Raw genomic sequence first — 13,535 nt, forward strand, 5'->3', positions numbered from 1 at the left:
CGAATAGATAAGTTTTTAGATCACGCCGGAAGGAGCGAAGGTCGGGGGCCATCCGGAGTTCAGCTGGTAAGCCGTTCCAAAGGATTGGTGCACCCACCGAGAATGCTCTCCCCCTGGGGGTCACCAGCCGACATTCTCTGACCGGTGGTACCCTGAGGAGGCCCTCTCTGTGGGAACGTATAGGACGGAGGGACGTTGACGCCGGCAGTAGGTGCTCCCGTAGGTAATCCGGACCCATGCCATGTAGGGCTTTGTATGTCATCACCAGCACCTTGAATTTCACTCGGAAGGTAACTGGAAGCCAGTGCAGCTCACGGAGCAGAGGTGTAATATGGGAGTATTGGGAGACCCTCAAAAGAACTCGTGCAGCTGCACTCTGTACCAGCTGAAGCTTCCGAGTGGTTCTCAAGGGCAGCCCCATGTACAGTAAAGAGCGTTGCAGTAGTCTAGACGAGAGGTCACAAGTGGATGGGTGACTGTACGTAAGGCATCCAGGTCCAGATAGGGTCGCAACTGGCGCACCAGACGAACCTGGGCGAAGGCCCCTCTAGTCACAGCTCCTATATGATCTTCTAAGGAGAGCTGTGAATCTAAGAGGACACCCAGATTGCGAGCCTTATCTACGGGGGGTAATAACTCGCCCCCAATATTAAGAGATGGAATAATCTGAATTTCCTGACATGCCGGTATGTACAGCCATTCAGTCTTGTCCGGGTTGAGTTGAAGCCTGTTCCTCCCCATCCATTCCCGGACCGCTTCCAGGCAACGGGACATCACATCGAGGGCATCACTGGTGTGGTTTGGGGTCGAGATGAAAAGCTGGGTGTCATCAGCATACTGATGATATCCCACTCCAAAACCACGGACGATCTCACCTAGCGGCTTCATATAGATGTTAAACAGGAGAGGTGAGAGGACCGACCCCTGAGGAACTCCATAAATGAGAGGCCTCGGGGTCGATCTCTGCCCACCCGCCAACACCCACTGTGATATATATATGTAGCTGGAATGCACTATTTTTACAGGTTTTTGAATAGATCTTAAGTTACGTTTTTTTCCTGTGGATTTCTATTTCACAGGACAAGTGATGAGAGAAAGCTTCATATAGTCATTTGTTGATTATGACTCATTGCAGATGATAAATGACCTGCTGAACTTCAAAATTCCTGTTTGCTCAATAGAAAAGAAATCCCCATTTTTTGTCTCAGGCTGTAAAATGTGGAGCCAGCTTTTCAAGAGTTTGTATATGATAAAAAAAGGCATACTATGAGCCATGCCATTTTTGTATATAGCTGCTTATAAATGAATGCTTTTGTGGGTTTTTTTTCCTAATAAGTTTCATTCTTTTCTTTTCTCTTAGGCATTTGACATGGCTTCAGAACTGCATAAACAAGTAAGCTGTTGCAAGGGTGGGGGGAGAAAAATAGTGCATTTAAGTCCACACACAAAGTAATAATGTTGGAAAAGAATTCACATAACAAAGTTGGCATCCTTCCCTAGTGTCCAGCAGTCAGTGTTAAAAATCCAGTCGACAAGATTGATGCTGCATTGTAAATCTCAGTAAGTCTGTCATGGTTGGTAACAGGCAGCAGTAGACCTTTCTGCATCACATATCTATCTTCCACAGAGCATAACCTAATTGAACATTGCTGTACTTTTAGGGTTAACTGAGCTTCTTCTGCCCTTCTGTGACTAGATTAATCTTCCTCTTAAAAAGCAAAAGAAATAAAACCTAAAGTTTTGTCCTCACATTGATATTGTGAATCCATGTATAGTGTTTGATACTCTGTATCTTTAATGGATGTATAAATTCAATAGAACACTATATTTTAACAAATGTTTATCAAACACCAACATAGCAACTGATGTCCCATTTAAGTTGCAGAATACATTAGCAAAATCATAAAGTATGAATAGATTATTTGAAAAATATTCTTTTCTTTCCCTCCCTCAAAGACAAATCCAGCAGTTATGGGAGTATTTGCCTTTTAATTTATTTGACAGATTGGCATGATTTAGGGCACAGGTGTCAAATACACAATGTCACGTGATGTGTCGTGACATGACGTATTGCGACTTTTTTTCCATTGCCGGCAATGGGGTGGGTGCAGTTTTGGCGTGACACATCCGGCCCGTGGACTGGCAGTTTGACACCCCTGATTTAAGGTAAGCCTTCTCCAATTCCACACTTCAAAAGAAGAAAAATGATTAATCTGAAATTATAGCATTTTTTATTACAATTTATTTTAATATTTTTGACTGTAGACAGTAGTCATAATGAATTGTAATGTTGTCTAAATGCCTATTCATATGTTTCCCTCACTTAAATCCATGAAAAGTTAGAAAACATATTTAAATTTCCCCATTATGTTTCACTCTTAGAGACGAAGGCACAATTAGTTTATATTGTACAATAATATAAAGTATGCATGTACAATTAGAGTAATCAGGTTTAGTCTATTATTGCTGATCAGTAATGGCTTGCAGAATCTACTGAAAATTTTGTCCTAGCTCTAGTATTCTTAGGCAAGGGAAAATACCATTTTAAGAGGCCACCAAGTGTTATAGAAGAATACATAAGTCTTCTTCCCTTTTATTTGTGGAAGCTACAGTTGCAAATAAACTGTTTTCCATAATTTAATCTTACTAATATGGCTGTCATTATATATTTTCCTACAGTGGAGAGGATATACAAAGCTTCTTCAAAATGCAGGCTTAGTATAAACTCCCTCACACTTAATTTTGTGGTATTGATAGCCACCTGCATATCATATACAATTCAGAACATGTATTTTCATTTTTTGGAGATATGTGATCAGTCTCTTTAAGATTAGCAGATATCCTAGAAATATACAATTTATTTTAGCATAAGATTTCGTATATGTTATATAGAGTACAGTTGTAGAACAATTGTCTGAATCTGTTTTGACAATGGCAATTGTTTTATTTGCTTACGAGCAGATTTAAGTGTGTCTTAGATTAGTTAAAGAAAAATATTGTTAATAAAAGATATTGTTTGGACGGATTATTATTACTATTATTCTCTAGTTCTGACTTTTCAGTTGTAGCTATTTTAGTATTATGGAGGATGATGGATGATCCAGGAAAGTTTCTTTTGAAGCACTTCTGATATTGTGCAATGCACTTGGGGGTCAGCTGCACTTGACTGATGCATGATTTATCTGATGTCCCTGCCACTTTCAGAGATAAAGCTGCTATTTTATCAAAAATGCCAGCAACTGTGACTTAGAATTTATATGCTTTCTTTTTCAAATAATTGGTATGATTATTTTCTGGTGTAGCAATAAAATTATAGAGGTAATTGCACACAAATGTGTGATAGCACCAAAATACAATAAAATTAACCTGAATTAGCTTGACTTGTCAATGAAGTATTTATGAAATGTATTTTTGCAATAAGAGAGACCAATATTATAGCTGGAAGGTGAGTTATTGCCTTAATGTAATACAGTTTGAAATTTAAAAAAGAAACTTACAGTTGAGTGTGATTGTGCTTTTGAAATTAAGCTGAAATGATATAATTGGCAGCAATAATACATTGTGAAGGTAATATCTTTTATTGTGTTATGCCTAGTTGCCTTTTCTCTTAGTTTGTTCTGATTTGAGCTTGTCAACTAACATGAAAAACTGTTCTGTGAAATTTTGTCCATTTCAATATAAGAATATTATATATAATTTGCTTTGCCATTCTGTTTTCATGTCTGGAAAACAATTGGTTTTTGGAAGTGCTATGCTCATTTCTAGTGATCATGGAGTGAGTTTGGGCAGTACAAAACATGGATTTTAGATAGATATTGTTCCTGTGGGAGAACGTTCCGTGAAGAGTAAAAAGAAAAGACAAAGAGAGATTTGTGATTGTCTGCAGCAGTAGCATATGTTGATATCATTGAGATTAAATTATACCATATCCTTTACCTTTTGTTGAAGACTTATGTACATAATATTAGACAATGCAAAGGGCTGTTCTTCCTTATCCCTTAGACATCCCCTAGAAAATGTGCTCAGTAGCTTACTTGTCAAAGCTTTTAGACAATGCTTTTTTCTCTTTTTCTCTCTTGGTTGTTTGCTTTTCTGTGATGTTTATGTTCTGCTGATCTCCATATTGGAGAATTCATAGATTTTAAGCATGAATTAGAACATTGCTATATTTTGGGTTGGTATGATGTTGTGTTATTGAGAGAAATACGGTTCTTTGTGGGAGATGGTATAAAATGGTATGCAGATATTTCCTTCTCTATAGTATATTACTCTAGCTTGGCTAATTCTTTGGAAGACTGTTGCAACTACTTTACATGAAAATTCCACCAAATACTATAAGTCAGACATGTCAAACACAAGGCCCAGGGGCTCCTCCAGTGGACCATGCCTTGGCACTTGCCCTGGTCCCATCTCCTTCTGCCAGATCTGTCCCACTCCTGCCCAGGCCCCCATAGATACCCTTGACGTGAATGATGTAGAGCTGGCCATGCCCACCCAGTTGGCCGCACCCACCCTGGCCACACCCACCTGTCCCCCCAAGGGCAACCACAATGCTGATGCGGCCCCTCAATGAAATTGAGTTTGACATCCCTGCTATAAGTCCTTCAATCCCAACATTTTCCATAAAGAATTGCACTTTTAAAGAAGTACAGACAGAACGTTGTAAAGTTTAAATTGTGCAGACTTTCAGACTTTGCTCATCAGCTCACTTGTCAAAAATATTTAACGAGGCTTTCCTCTTTTAGATATTTTTTTGTCTTTTTTGAGTCAGTTTTTCTTTTCCTGATCTCCAGGTTGAGGAATTCATGGATTTTAACCTACTTACAATTTAACTTTTTCCTTTAGTAGTAGAACATACCAGTTTTACTATTTTAAAGCATATGATATAAAAATAGAATTATGCCTTGTAATTGTTATAGTTCAAGTATTTCTTAACAGACTTCTTCAAAAAAAAGATTGTATATTTTGCTTAATGTGGATGTGTTTTATTTCAATTAAACATGTCTTCTGCCCTCAAGTGACCAGCTTGTAGTGGGCACTGAACCATGGAATACGGCTGTCACTCTGGAGTTGGTCAACAAATACATTTTCCTTAAATGAGGGAATTATTACTGCTTTCGTTTCATTGTTGATTTGGAACATATGCCCACTTCTGATGATTAAATGACAAATTTGACAGTCAAGGCATTTACAAAAGTTGTTGGTTTTGTAGCTATGATGACAGTTCATTTGATTAAAAAAGGATGTTTTGGAACATAGGACAGGCTGTTAGTGAAAACAGCCAGAATATCATTGCAGAATAGTTGTACTTCTCTGTGGATGGAGTACCAGCTGTCATAACTGCCTAGTCCTTTTTGTCATTTTGTTTTAAAATATCTAGCAGCTTTGTCTTCATCCTTGCTTCTTGACTGCTGAAGAACTCACCTCTTTCTGCTAAAGTTTTTCAATCCTTCCCCACTAAGAGACATGGTGTTGAATTTTATATGCTGTGGAAATAAGGTAACCTTGGGTTTTGAAAAAAAATTCTTCAGAATAACTAATAAGGAAAAATGAAAATACTAATATATGTTGATTCATGCTGGCTTAAAAAGTCATGTATAAATACTGATATTTTTCCTCTGTCAGTGAACTGGAAAATCTTATTTGAATTTAGAATTCTGAGTTCTGCTGACAAAATGACTTCCTTTCCTGTCCCCAGTCATTGTGAAAATTCTTACAGAATTGGAGAACTGTGAAATAATAAAATGGAGAATTGGTAAAGTAGAAACTGTCTTCCTTATCTTCAACCAAACCTCTGATAAAATATGCAATTTTTTATGTAGGGGCACTATAGGGAGTGTCCCATTTCATTATGTTGATTTTTTTTAGGAAGAAAAGAGAGCAAAGGTCTAGAATAAAAGGAAGAAAATTCATTAGCCCAAATATGCTGTTGCCACCTCTCCTTCTCTTTGTTCCTTTTGGTTCATAGAATGATTCAGATAAAAAGAGGTATTTGGCCATTAAGTGCCAAGGAACATGCGATTTTTCTGGGTAATTGATTCCAGAGATCTTTAACTAACATTGAATTGGAATGTGCTTTCAGTAATTTATTATTTTGTGGCCTGAGCATTGGGCTGATATAGGACAGGTGTTGACCTCCTTCTGTATGACTTTCTGTTAAATACTTGGTCACTGATGTAGAGAATGGAAGCAATTATTATATCTGATAATTACATTTGCTTTTTTAAAATAACACATTATACTATTTGTTTATTCCTCTACAATTATTCAGATACTAGTCTGTAAGACCTGCCTCAGGTTGAACCTCTAAGTATGAACAATCCTTAACTCCATTTATTGAGAAAGGTATAGTTTACTAGAAGTCACGTGAATTTCAGTAATCTATAGCCAAAACTGAAAATCGTGCACCAAAATCTCCCAAGTATAACTTTTCCCTCCCTTAGTTGCCTCCCATCACTGTGCCCCCACGTCCAATCACATTCAAATAAGATCATTTCAGTCATAGATTTGGTATGCAGCTGCATTCCATTCCTAGCCGATGGTCCTTGAAGTCCATCTCAGAGAGATACAGTGAAGTTTCGTTTCCCTTGAAGCATCTCCCCTTCTATCTAGTGAAGTTTTGTTTCCATTGAACCATCTCCCCTTCTGTCCAGCCACCCTAAAGTTCATGGCAGCTGATACTGAATGGTTGCGAAGTGCAAACATGAGGTGGCGATGGACACTATTCTAAAAACTTTTCCACATTTGCTTTTGCCAAATTAGATATTTCCCTTTCTATATATCTCTGCAGTTGTGTGTCTGCGTAGGTGTATGTATGTATGTATGTGCGTGTATATATATCAGTATAAAATTCTCCGGGAGGAATATCAAACAGCTGTTTTTTGCTAAAATAGTAAAAACAATAAAAACAACTATTTACAAACCTAAAACAAGGGGTTGATGCTATATGGATGATATATATATATATATATAACTTATATATATAAGTTTGAGAGTTCACAAGGGGTTGATGCTATATGGAACAAAACTGTGACTGACTGAATCTGGATGTTCTGCTTCGGATACCACTAAACCTCTTCCCAGAAGGTAACAAGGAAAACAGGTTGTGGAAAGGACGTGTAACGTCCAGGCAACACTGTGGACCCTTCTCAAGCATTGCTTATATGCTGTGTCCTGAATAGAAGGAAGTGAACTTTTCTGTCATCCTTGCCACTCTGCACTGCCTTTCTGTCTGAAGCAGTAATGCTTCCAAACCAGACTGTAATGCAATATGACAGGATGCTCTTGATCGTCCTTCTATAAAAAGTATTAAGGACAGGGGAAGGAAAGTGTACTTTTCTCATGCAATGTAGAAAATGCAGGCATTGCTATGCCTGCTTTACCAGTGACGCGTTGAGCAACCAATTTATTAGCTTCAGACCCAGAAACTTGATGCAGTTAACCACCTCCACAAGTGAATCATTAATGCACAGAAGAGTGTGGCTGTGCCTGCCTTTTCTGAAATCGACAATGATCTATTTCGTTTTTCCAACATATAAAACAAGGCTATTTTTATTACACTAGTTTACCAAACCCTCTACCTCTTTGGGGTAAGCATCCTCATTGTCATCCCGAATAAGGCCCACTACTGTTGCATCATCCACATACTTCACAATATGGCTGGTGGTGAACCTTGCACAACAGTCATGGATCAACAGGGTGAACAACAACGGACATGAACAAGTAACTAAATACAATATGAATTATATGAATTATGACAAAACAGAATAATTATTTTATTTATTTTATTTATTTTATTAAATTAAATAATATGTCTGAACTATTAACAAAATGACTTGCAGGTTATATAATCATTTAAGACCTTGGGTCAACTGATGGCAGTTCTTTATAGATACAGAATGGAAATACTGAATTCATAGAAAAGGTATGTTAATTTAACAGGTTAGAAATAGTACATATCCACAGTGTTTCTACTTTCCTTGCTGGGATGAAATACTGTAGTCCATTATTCTTCTGCTTTGGGCACTAATAAAGGTATCATGCTGTTATATTATCTCTGGTGTATATAGAAGTATGGAGATGTCTTTCTTTCTGTATAAGTTTGAATTGATGTCTTTTGGGAACTGACATCATTCCAATCACATGTTTGTGTTCTCTTATGGTTTCCCACAAGAAATCTATATTCAGGTATTGCTCCTTAACAGCTGGGAAGGGATCACTAATCTCTTTCTTTCTCTCATATAACCAAGTATATAGGGATTTAATCTCTTGAGCTGAGTCAACAGATAAAGATTATATTCAGGATATTTCAACTTTAATTAGTTTCTTCTCTTCTTGATATCCCTTAAAATCCATGATGAGCTTTCAGCATGTTGGGCATTGTCAGCTGTGCTTGGTTTTTCTGGGTACCTGATGAAGACAGAAAGACTGCTTTATATCCTTGTAGAATCAGAAATGATTACTTAGAACTGGGCCTGTTGTGAGCCACAAACCACAGTTAAATGTTTAATGTCACCAAGATTGTGCAAAATTAATTGTTTATACCCATTGTCTATATATGGGTGGAGTGAAAAGATGCCTTGTGAATGTTTACTGTAGGAAATCTCCTGGATATTATCCAGAATTACAGAAGTGACATTGTTTGGTAAAGGTTTAGATTGGACAGATCAGGCAAATTCTACAAAAAAGTTGAATATATGGGATAAAGTAGAAAGATTTAGCTGCATTTAATAAACAAAAGAGCAATAAAATCTTTCTTAGAAATATAAAGTGGAGAGGGAGAGGCTTTGAAGAATTTGAAAACGATTCAAAAGATTTTTAAGAGAAAGATAAAGTTTTCTCCGCAATTGTTTTTATTGGGTATTGTTGTAGATTGTGATGTTAAAGAAACTAACTTGATGTTGAACATGATAACAGCAGCACGGTTACTGGTGGGACAATATTGGAAGAAGGATAGTTTGCCCACTATACTGTAGAAGAATGGGTGTTTAAAGTTTCGAATCTTGCAGAAATGTCTAAGATTTCTGCTTATTTGAAAGATCATTCACAGGAAAGATATATTTCAGTTTGGAGGAGATGGATAAATTATATTCAAAACAAATATGGGACTAAAAAGTTCCATTTAGCTTATGAGTAGATTTTAGTGGGATATTGTTATTGGTATGTTGTTTGTAGTTATGTTAAAAGAGAGTTAAAGCGCATTATGAATTTGGTTAATTGTATATTATGCATAATTTTTATTTAGAATATGATTATTGTAACTATAATCCTGTATTTAGCTCTAGGAAGTGGGGGGGGAAGTGGGTGGGTTTGGGGTGGGAGGGATTTGGGAATATATTGTAAAATTTTGTTTTTGTAAAACTAATAAAAAAAAAGAATTTGAAAACGGGGAAAAAATAGGATTGGTAGTTTCAAGAGGTTCAAAATTAAGTGAATAAAAACACATAGAAACAAGTGATACAATAGATGAGTTGATTCACAGCAGAGCAAAGTTATACATATTAAGACTTTTTTATTAATAGAATAGAATATATTGTCATTGTGTAAATCACAAAAAAAATTAAATGCTTTTCACAGTGCACACTACACACAAGTAAAATGAATGAACCTTTATTGTCAAAGTACAACCATGTATAGATTGAGACTGGCTGAGCCTCCCTTCGTGCCCCCCTCACAACTCACAGTGACAACAAACCCTCCATCTTATTACACCATGTGAGCTAATTGCACAACACACCGGCCTCGCAAGTCAATCATGCATAAAGTTTATAAAATTATTTCCCGTTCAAGAGCCTAACAGCCCATGGATAAAAGCTGTTCTTCAGCCTGTTGGTACAGCTGGCTATACTCCTATATCTCCTACCTGATGGTAGGAGAGTAAAGAGATACTGACCAGGGTGTGAGTCATCCCTGAGAATTTTCCTCACTCTTCCAAGGCAGCGAGCCCTGGCGATGTCATCCAGTGGTGTCAGGGGACAGCCCACAATGTCTTGTGCTGTGCTCACCACCCTCTGTAATGCTTTCCTATCCGCGGCTGTCAGACCAGCATACCAAACCACAATACCATACGAGAGGACGCTCTCTATAGTAGACTGGTAAAAGAGGGTCATTAGCCGTTGTTCTACCCTGTTCTTCCGCAAGACCCTGAGGAAGTGGAGTCTCTGTTGGGCCTTTCTGGCCACCTGGGTTGTATTGACTTTCCAGGTAAGATCTTCACAGAGGTAGACTCCAAGAAATTTAAAGGAGGAAACTGTCCACACAGCCCCTCCCCGATGTAAAGTGGGGCAAGTTCCTCTTTTTTCCTCCGGAAGTCTAGCACCATCTCTTTCATCTTGCCGATGTTCAGGTGCAAGTTGTTGTTGAAACACCATATGGATAGTTTTTGTACCTCTCCCCTGTATGGTGTCTCATCTCCACCTGTAATAAGACCCACTATGGTGGTATCATCTGCGAACTTAATTATCGCAGTAGATGGGTTGGACGATACACAATCATATGTGTACAATGAGTACAGGTAGGGGCTAAGAATGCAGCCCTGTGGCGAGCCGGTGCAAAGCTTCAGGGGGGGTGGATAAAACAGACCCGACCCTCACTGTTTGTAACCAGTCCCTGAGAAAGTCTTGAATCCAATTGCAGATGGAGGGGGAAAACTTCAAGTCAGTCAGCTTTTCAATGAGAGTGCTCGGCAAAATGGTGTTGAAAGCCGAGCTGTAATCAACAAAAAGCATCCTGACATAGCTTCCAGGTTTCTCAAGATGGCTTGCTACAGAGTGTAGAGCAGTAGCTGTCAACCTGTTCCCCCTGTAGGCAAATTGATGTTTGTCGAAGTCCAGTGGGAGGCATGTCCTAAGATGTTGGAGAACCAGTCTTTCGAAGCATTTCATGACTACAGACGTTAATGCAACAGGTCTGTAGTCATTCAGGCACTCAACTGCAGTTTTCTTTGGGACTGGGACAAAAACCACAAATAAGACCATACATTATATACACACATCCTTCACATTCTATTTACCCTTGCACTGCCCCTAATATTGCACTTCAGTGTTGCACTATGCAGTGGTATTTAACAGTCTGCCAGATGGTAATAGTTAAAAAAAAAAGAATGTCTGGGATGAGATGAGTCTTTAAGAATATTTTGAGCTTTCCTAAGACAACAGGAACTCTGGGTGGTGATAATGACCCGCTGAAGCGGGTCATTCTAACCATAGGTTAGAATGCTCTCTGGAGCAACGATAGAAGGTCACCAGCAGTTTTTCATTCAGTTGTTATTTCCTGAGAAGTCTCAAGAAATATAATTTCTGCTGAGCCTTCTTAATCAGTGCAGTAACATGAGCACTCCAGGTCAGGTCCTCCTTTATGGTAACACCCAGAAACCTAAAGTTTGCCATCCACTTCACACAGTCTCCGCTGATGATTAGGGGCTGAATGTCTGATCTATTCCTCCTGTAATCTACTATAAGCTCCTTGGTCTTAGTTGTGTTGAGAACCAAATTATTATCCTGATAGGACTACAGTTTCTATTGGAAATAAAAGATTTTAGATGGCAGACTATTTCCTATCTGGAAGGAAGAAGTAACCATGATCCAGAACATGGGCAGATTTAGTAATATGATGTAATCAGTATGGTAGTGTCATTCGGATTCTTCTACTTTATTTATTTTTTTTATTATTATTATTATTATTATTATTATTATTATTATTATTATTATTATTATTATTATTATTATTATTATTATTTGAATTTCTATACCGCCCTTCACTCGAAGGAGTCAGGGCGGTGTACAGGGCAATAAAAGCACTACAAAAGTTACAAAAGTTAAAAATAAAATTAAATTAATGAAGCCCTAACAATAAATAATTAAAAATACCCCAAACCCTTAAACCAGGCCGGCCTGTTCAAATAAATAGGTTTTCAGATCGCGGCGGAAAGAGCAAAGGTCGGAAGAGCTGGCCCTGTGGGGAAAATAAAGGGTGCTCATTGTTTAAACGCAAAACCTACCTTTTCCCCCTATGGTAGATACTTTCAACTTTGCTGAAAATTCAATAGTAGGTTTTTTGCAAATTTTCAGTGGCTGCCCCCATTTTTTCTTTCTTCATTCCATGCAGAGATTTGTTCACCTTGTTCCCCCTGGGCCTTAGGGAAATGGTGAAGATCTTCCCTTTCCTGGGGAAAGTGCTTTCCAATTGCAGATAGGTTTCATGGATGTGTGACTTTTGAGTTTTGGTTTTTATTATTCCTGATATTTTTATATGTCCTTGGGACGTCTGAATAATATGCTATTTTACCACGCAAAGGTTCTGGTAAGGAATGGCAAATAAGCAAGCTAAATAAGTAAACAGTGTAGACTATACATATACTAAATTTAGAAACTATTGTATTTGGCATGTTTCCAACTGACTTGGCTTTCAGAACTGATTACTACATCGTATTAAAATAAACCTTGTCAGAAAGATTTGAAAATATCTTCACATTAATAAAGAATTCTAAAAAAACATTATGTCAGCTTTTTAAAATTTGAAAATATCTTAAAAAGAGGTGAAAGTGAGGGTAAAATGTACTGTATTTTCTTTGTTTATGGGATCATTCAGTTTGCCCTTACAAAAAGTTCCTCTTCCTGCAAGATCAGTCAGAGTCAATTAGTCTAGAGTTTGTAATTCATTATGATATAATTAATAGTTATTGTAAAAGTTCTCTAGAACTTTTATATAACCAGGTAATGCCTGGAAAGAAAAGGTCAGTAACATAATCTATTTTTATTTTAATCAGGTGTTTTTAAAATTATTGGGCTCATTAGCAAGTTGCATTTCTGTATTTTAAAAATAGTTGATTATCAAAGGTTTTTGTGACTGTGACTGTATTTTTTTTAAAAGACCTTTTGAATTTAAATTTTCGATCATCTTTTCATTTCTTTTCAAAAATAAATCATAGTAATTCAGACACAGAAATCTTTACAGATGCGTCAGTCATAAATTCAGCCTTTTCAACTGAAAATGCATTTTTGTGTATAATAATAATGGTAATGATACAATATGGATGTGACTAAAGACTGCATATCACATTTCATCTCAAAATCTGTATCAATAGTCAAAGGAATACTAAGTGTTGAAAGATGTTAAGATATGAAAATCTGCTTTATATCCACATTCTGCATGACTGTAATTTATGCTTATATTTTGGAAACGTCAATATCCTGCAAAACAAGAATACTGTCTGAGGTCTCATTTTTATTGTCTGATAATGTGTCTCCAGACTTTACACAAAACTTTGATGGCATATTTTCAATAGATATTAAATTTAAATACATAATTTATTGGCTACTTATGCATGGTACCTCTTAATATGCAGTTCTCTGACAATTAAAAATAAATATTAAGATTTAACATTTTACTTTTAAGATAAAAGAAAATAAGTTGACATCAAAAGCAACATAAATGTAGAAATAGCAAATACAAATGGCTAAATCCTCATCCCATTTATTCATGGGGATTATGATTTTGGACTGTACACTCAAAAAATACATGCAACTATTTAAACG

At 37.0% G+C, this 13,535-nt stretch overlaps 1 protein-coding gene across 1 annotated transcript in view; it reads left to right on the top strand.

Annotated features, from left to right (window-relative positions):
* The window catches only part of MGMT (O-6-methylguanine-DNA methyltransferase), a 212,744-nt gene that overhangs the window by 16,981 nt on the left and 182,228 nt on the right, over positions 1-13,535 (top strand). The window contains exon 2 of the mRNA XM_081329111.1: positions 1,361-1,393. Within this exon, the coding sequence (XP_081185237.1) occupies positions 1,370-1,393 (24 nt within the window). The 5' untranslated portion in view covers positions 1,361-1,369. The remainder of the gene's footprint in view (positions 1-1,360; positions 1,394-13,535) is intronic.

Source organism: Vipera berus (genome assembly GCF_964194415.1).
Source record: "Vipera berus genome assembly, chromosome: 5".
Lineage (NCBI taxonomy): Eukaryota > Metazoa > Chordata > Lepidosauria > Squamata > Viperidae > Vipera > Vipera berus.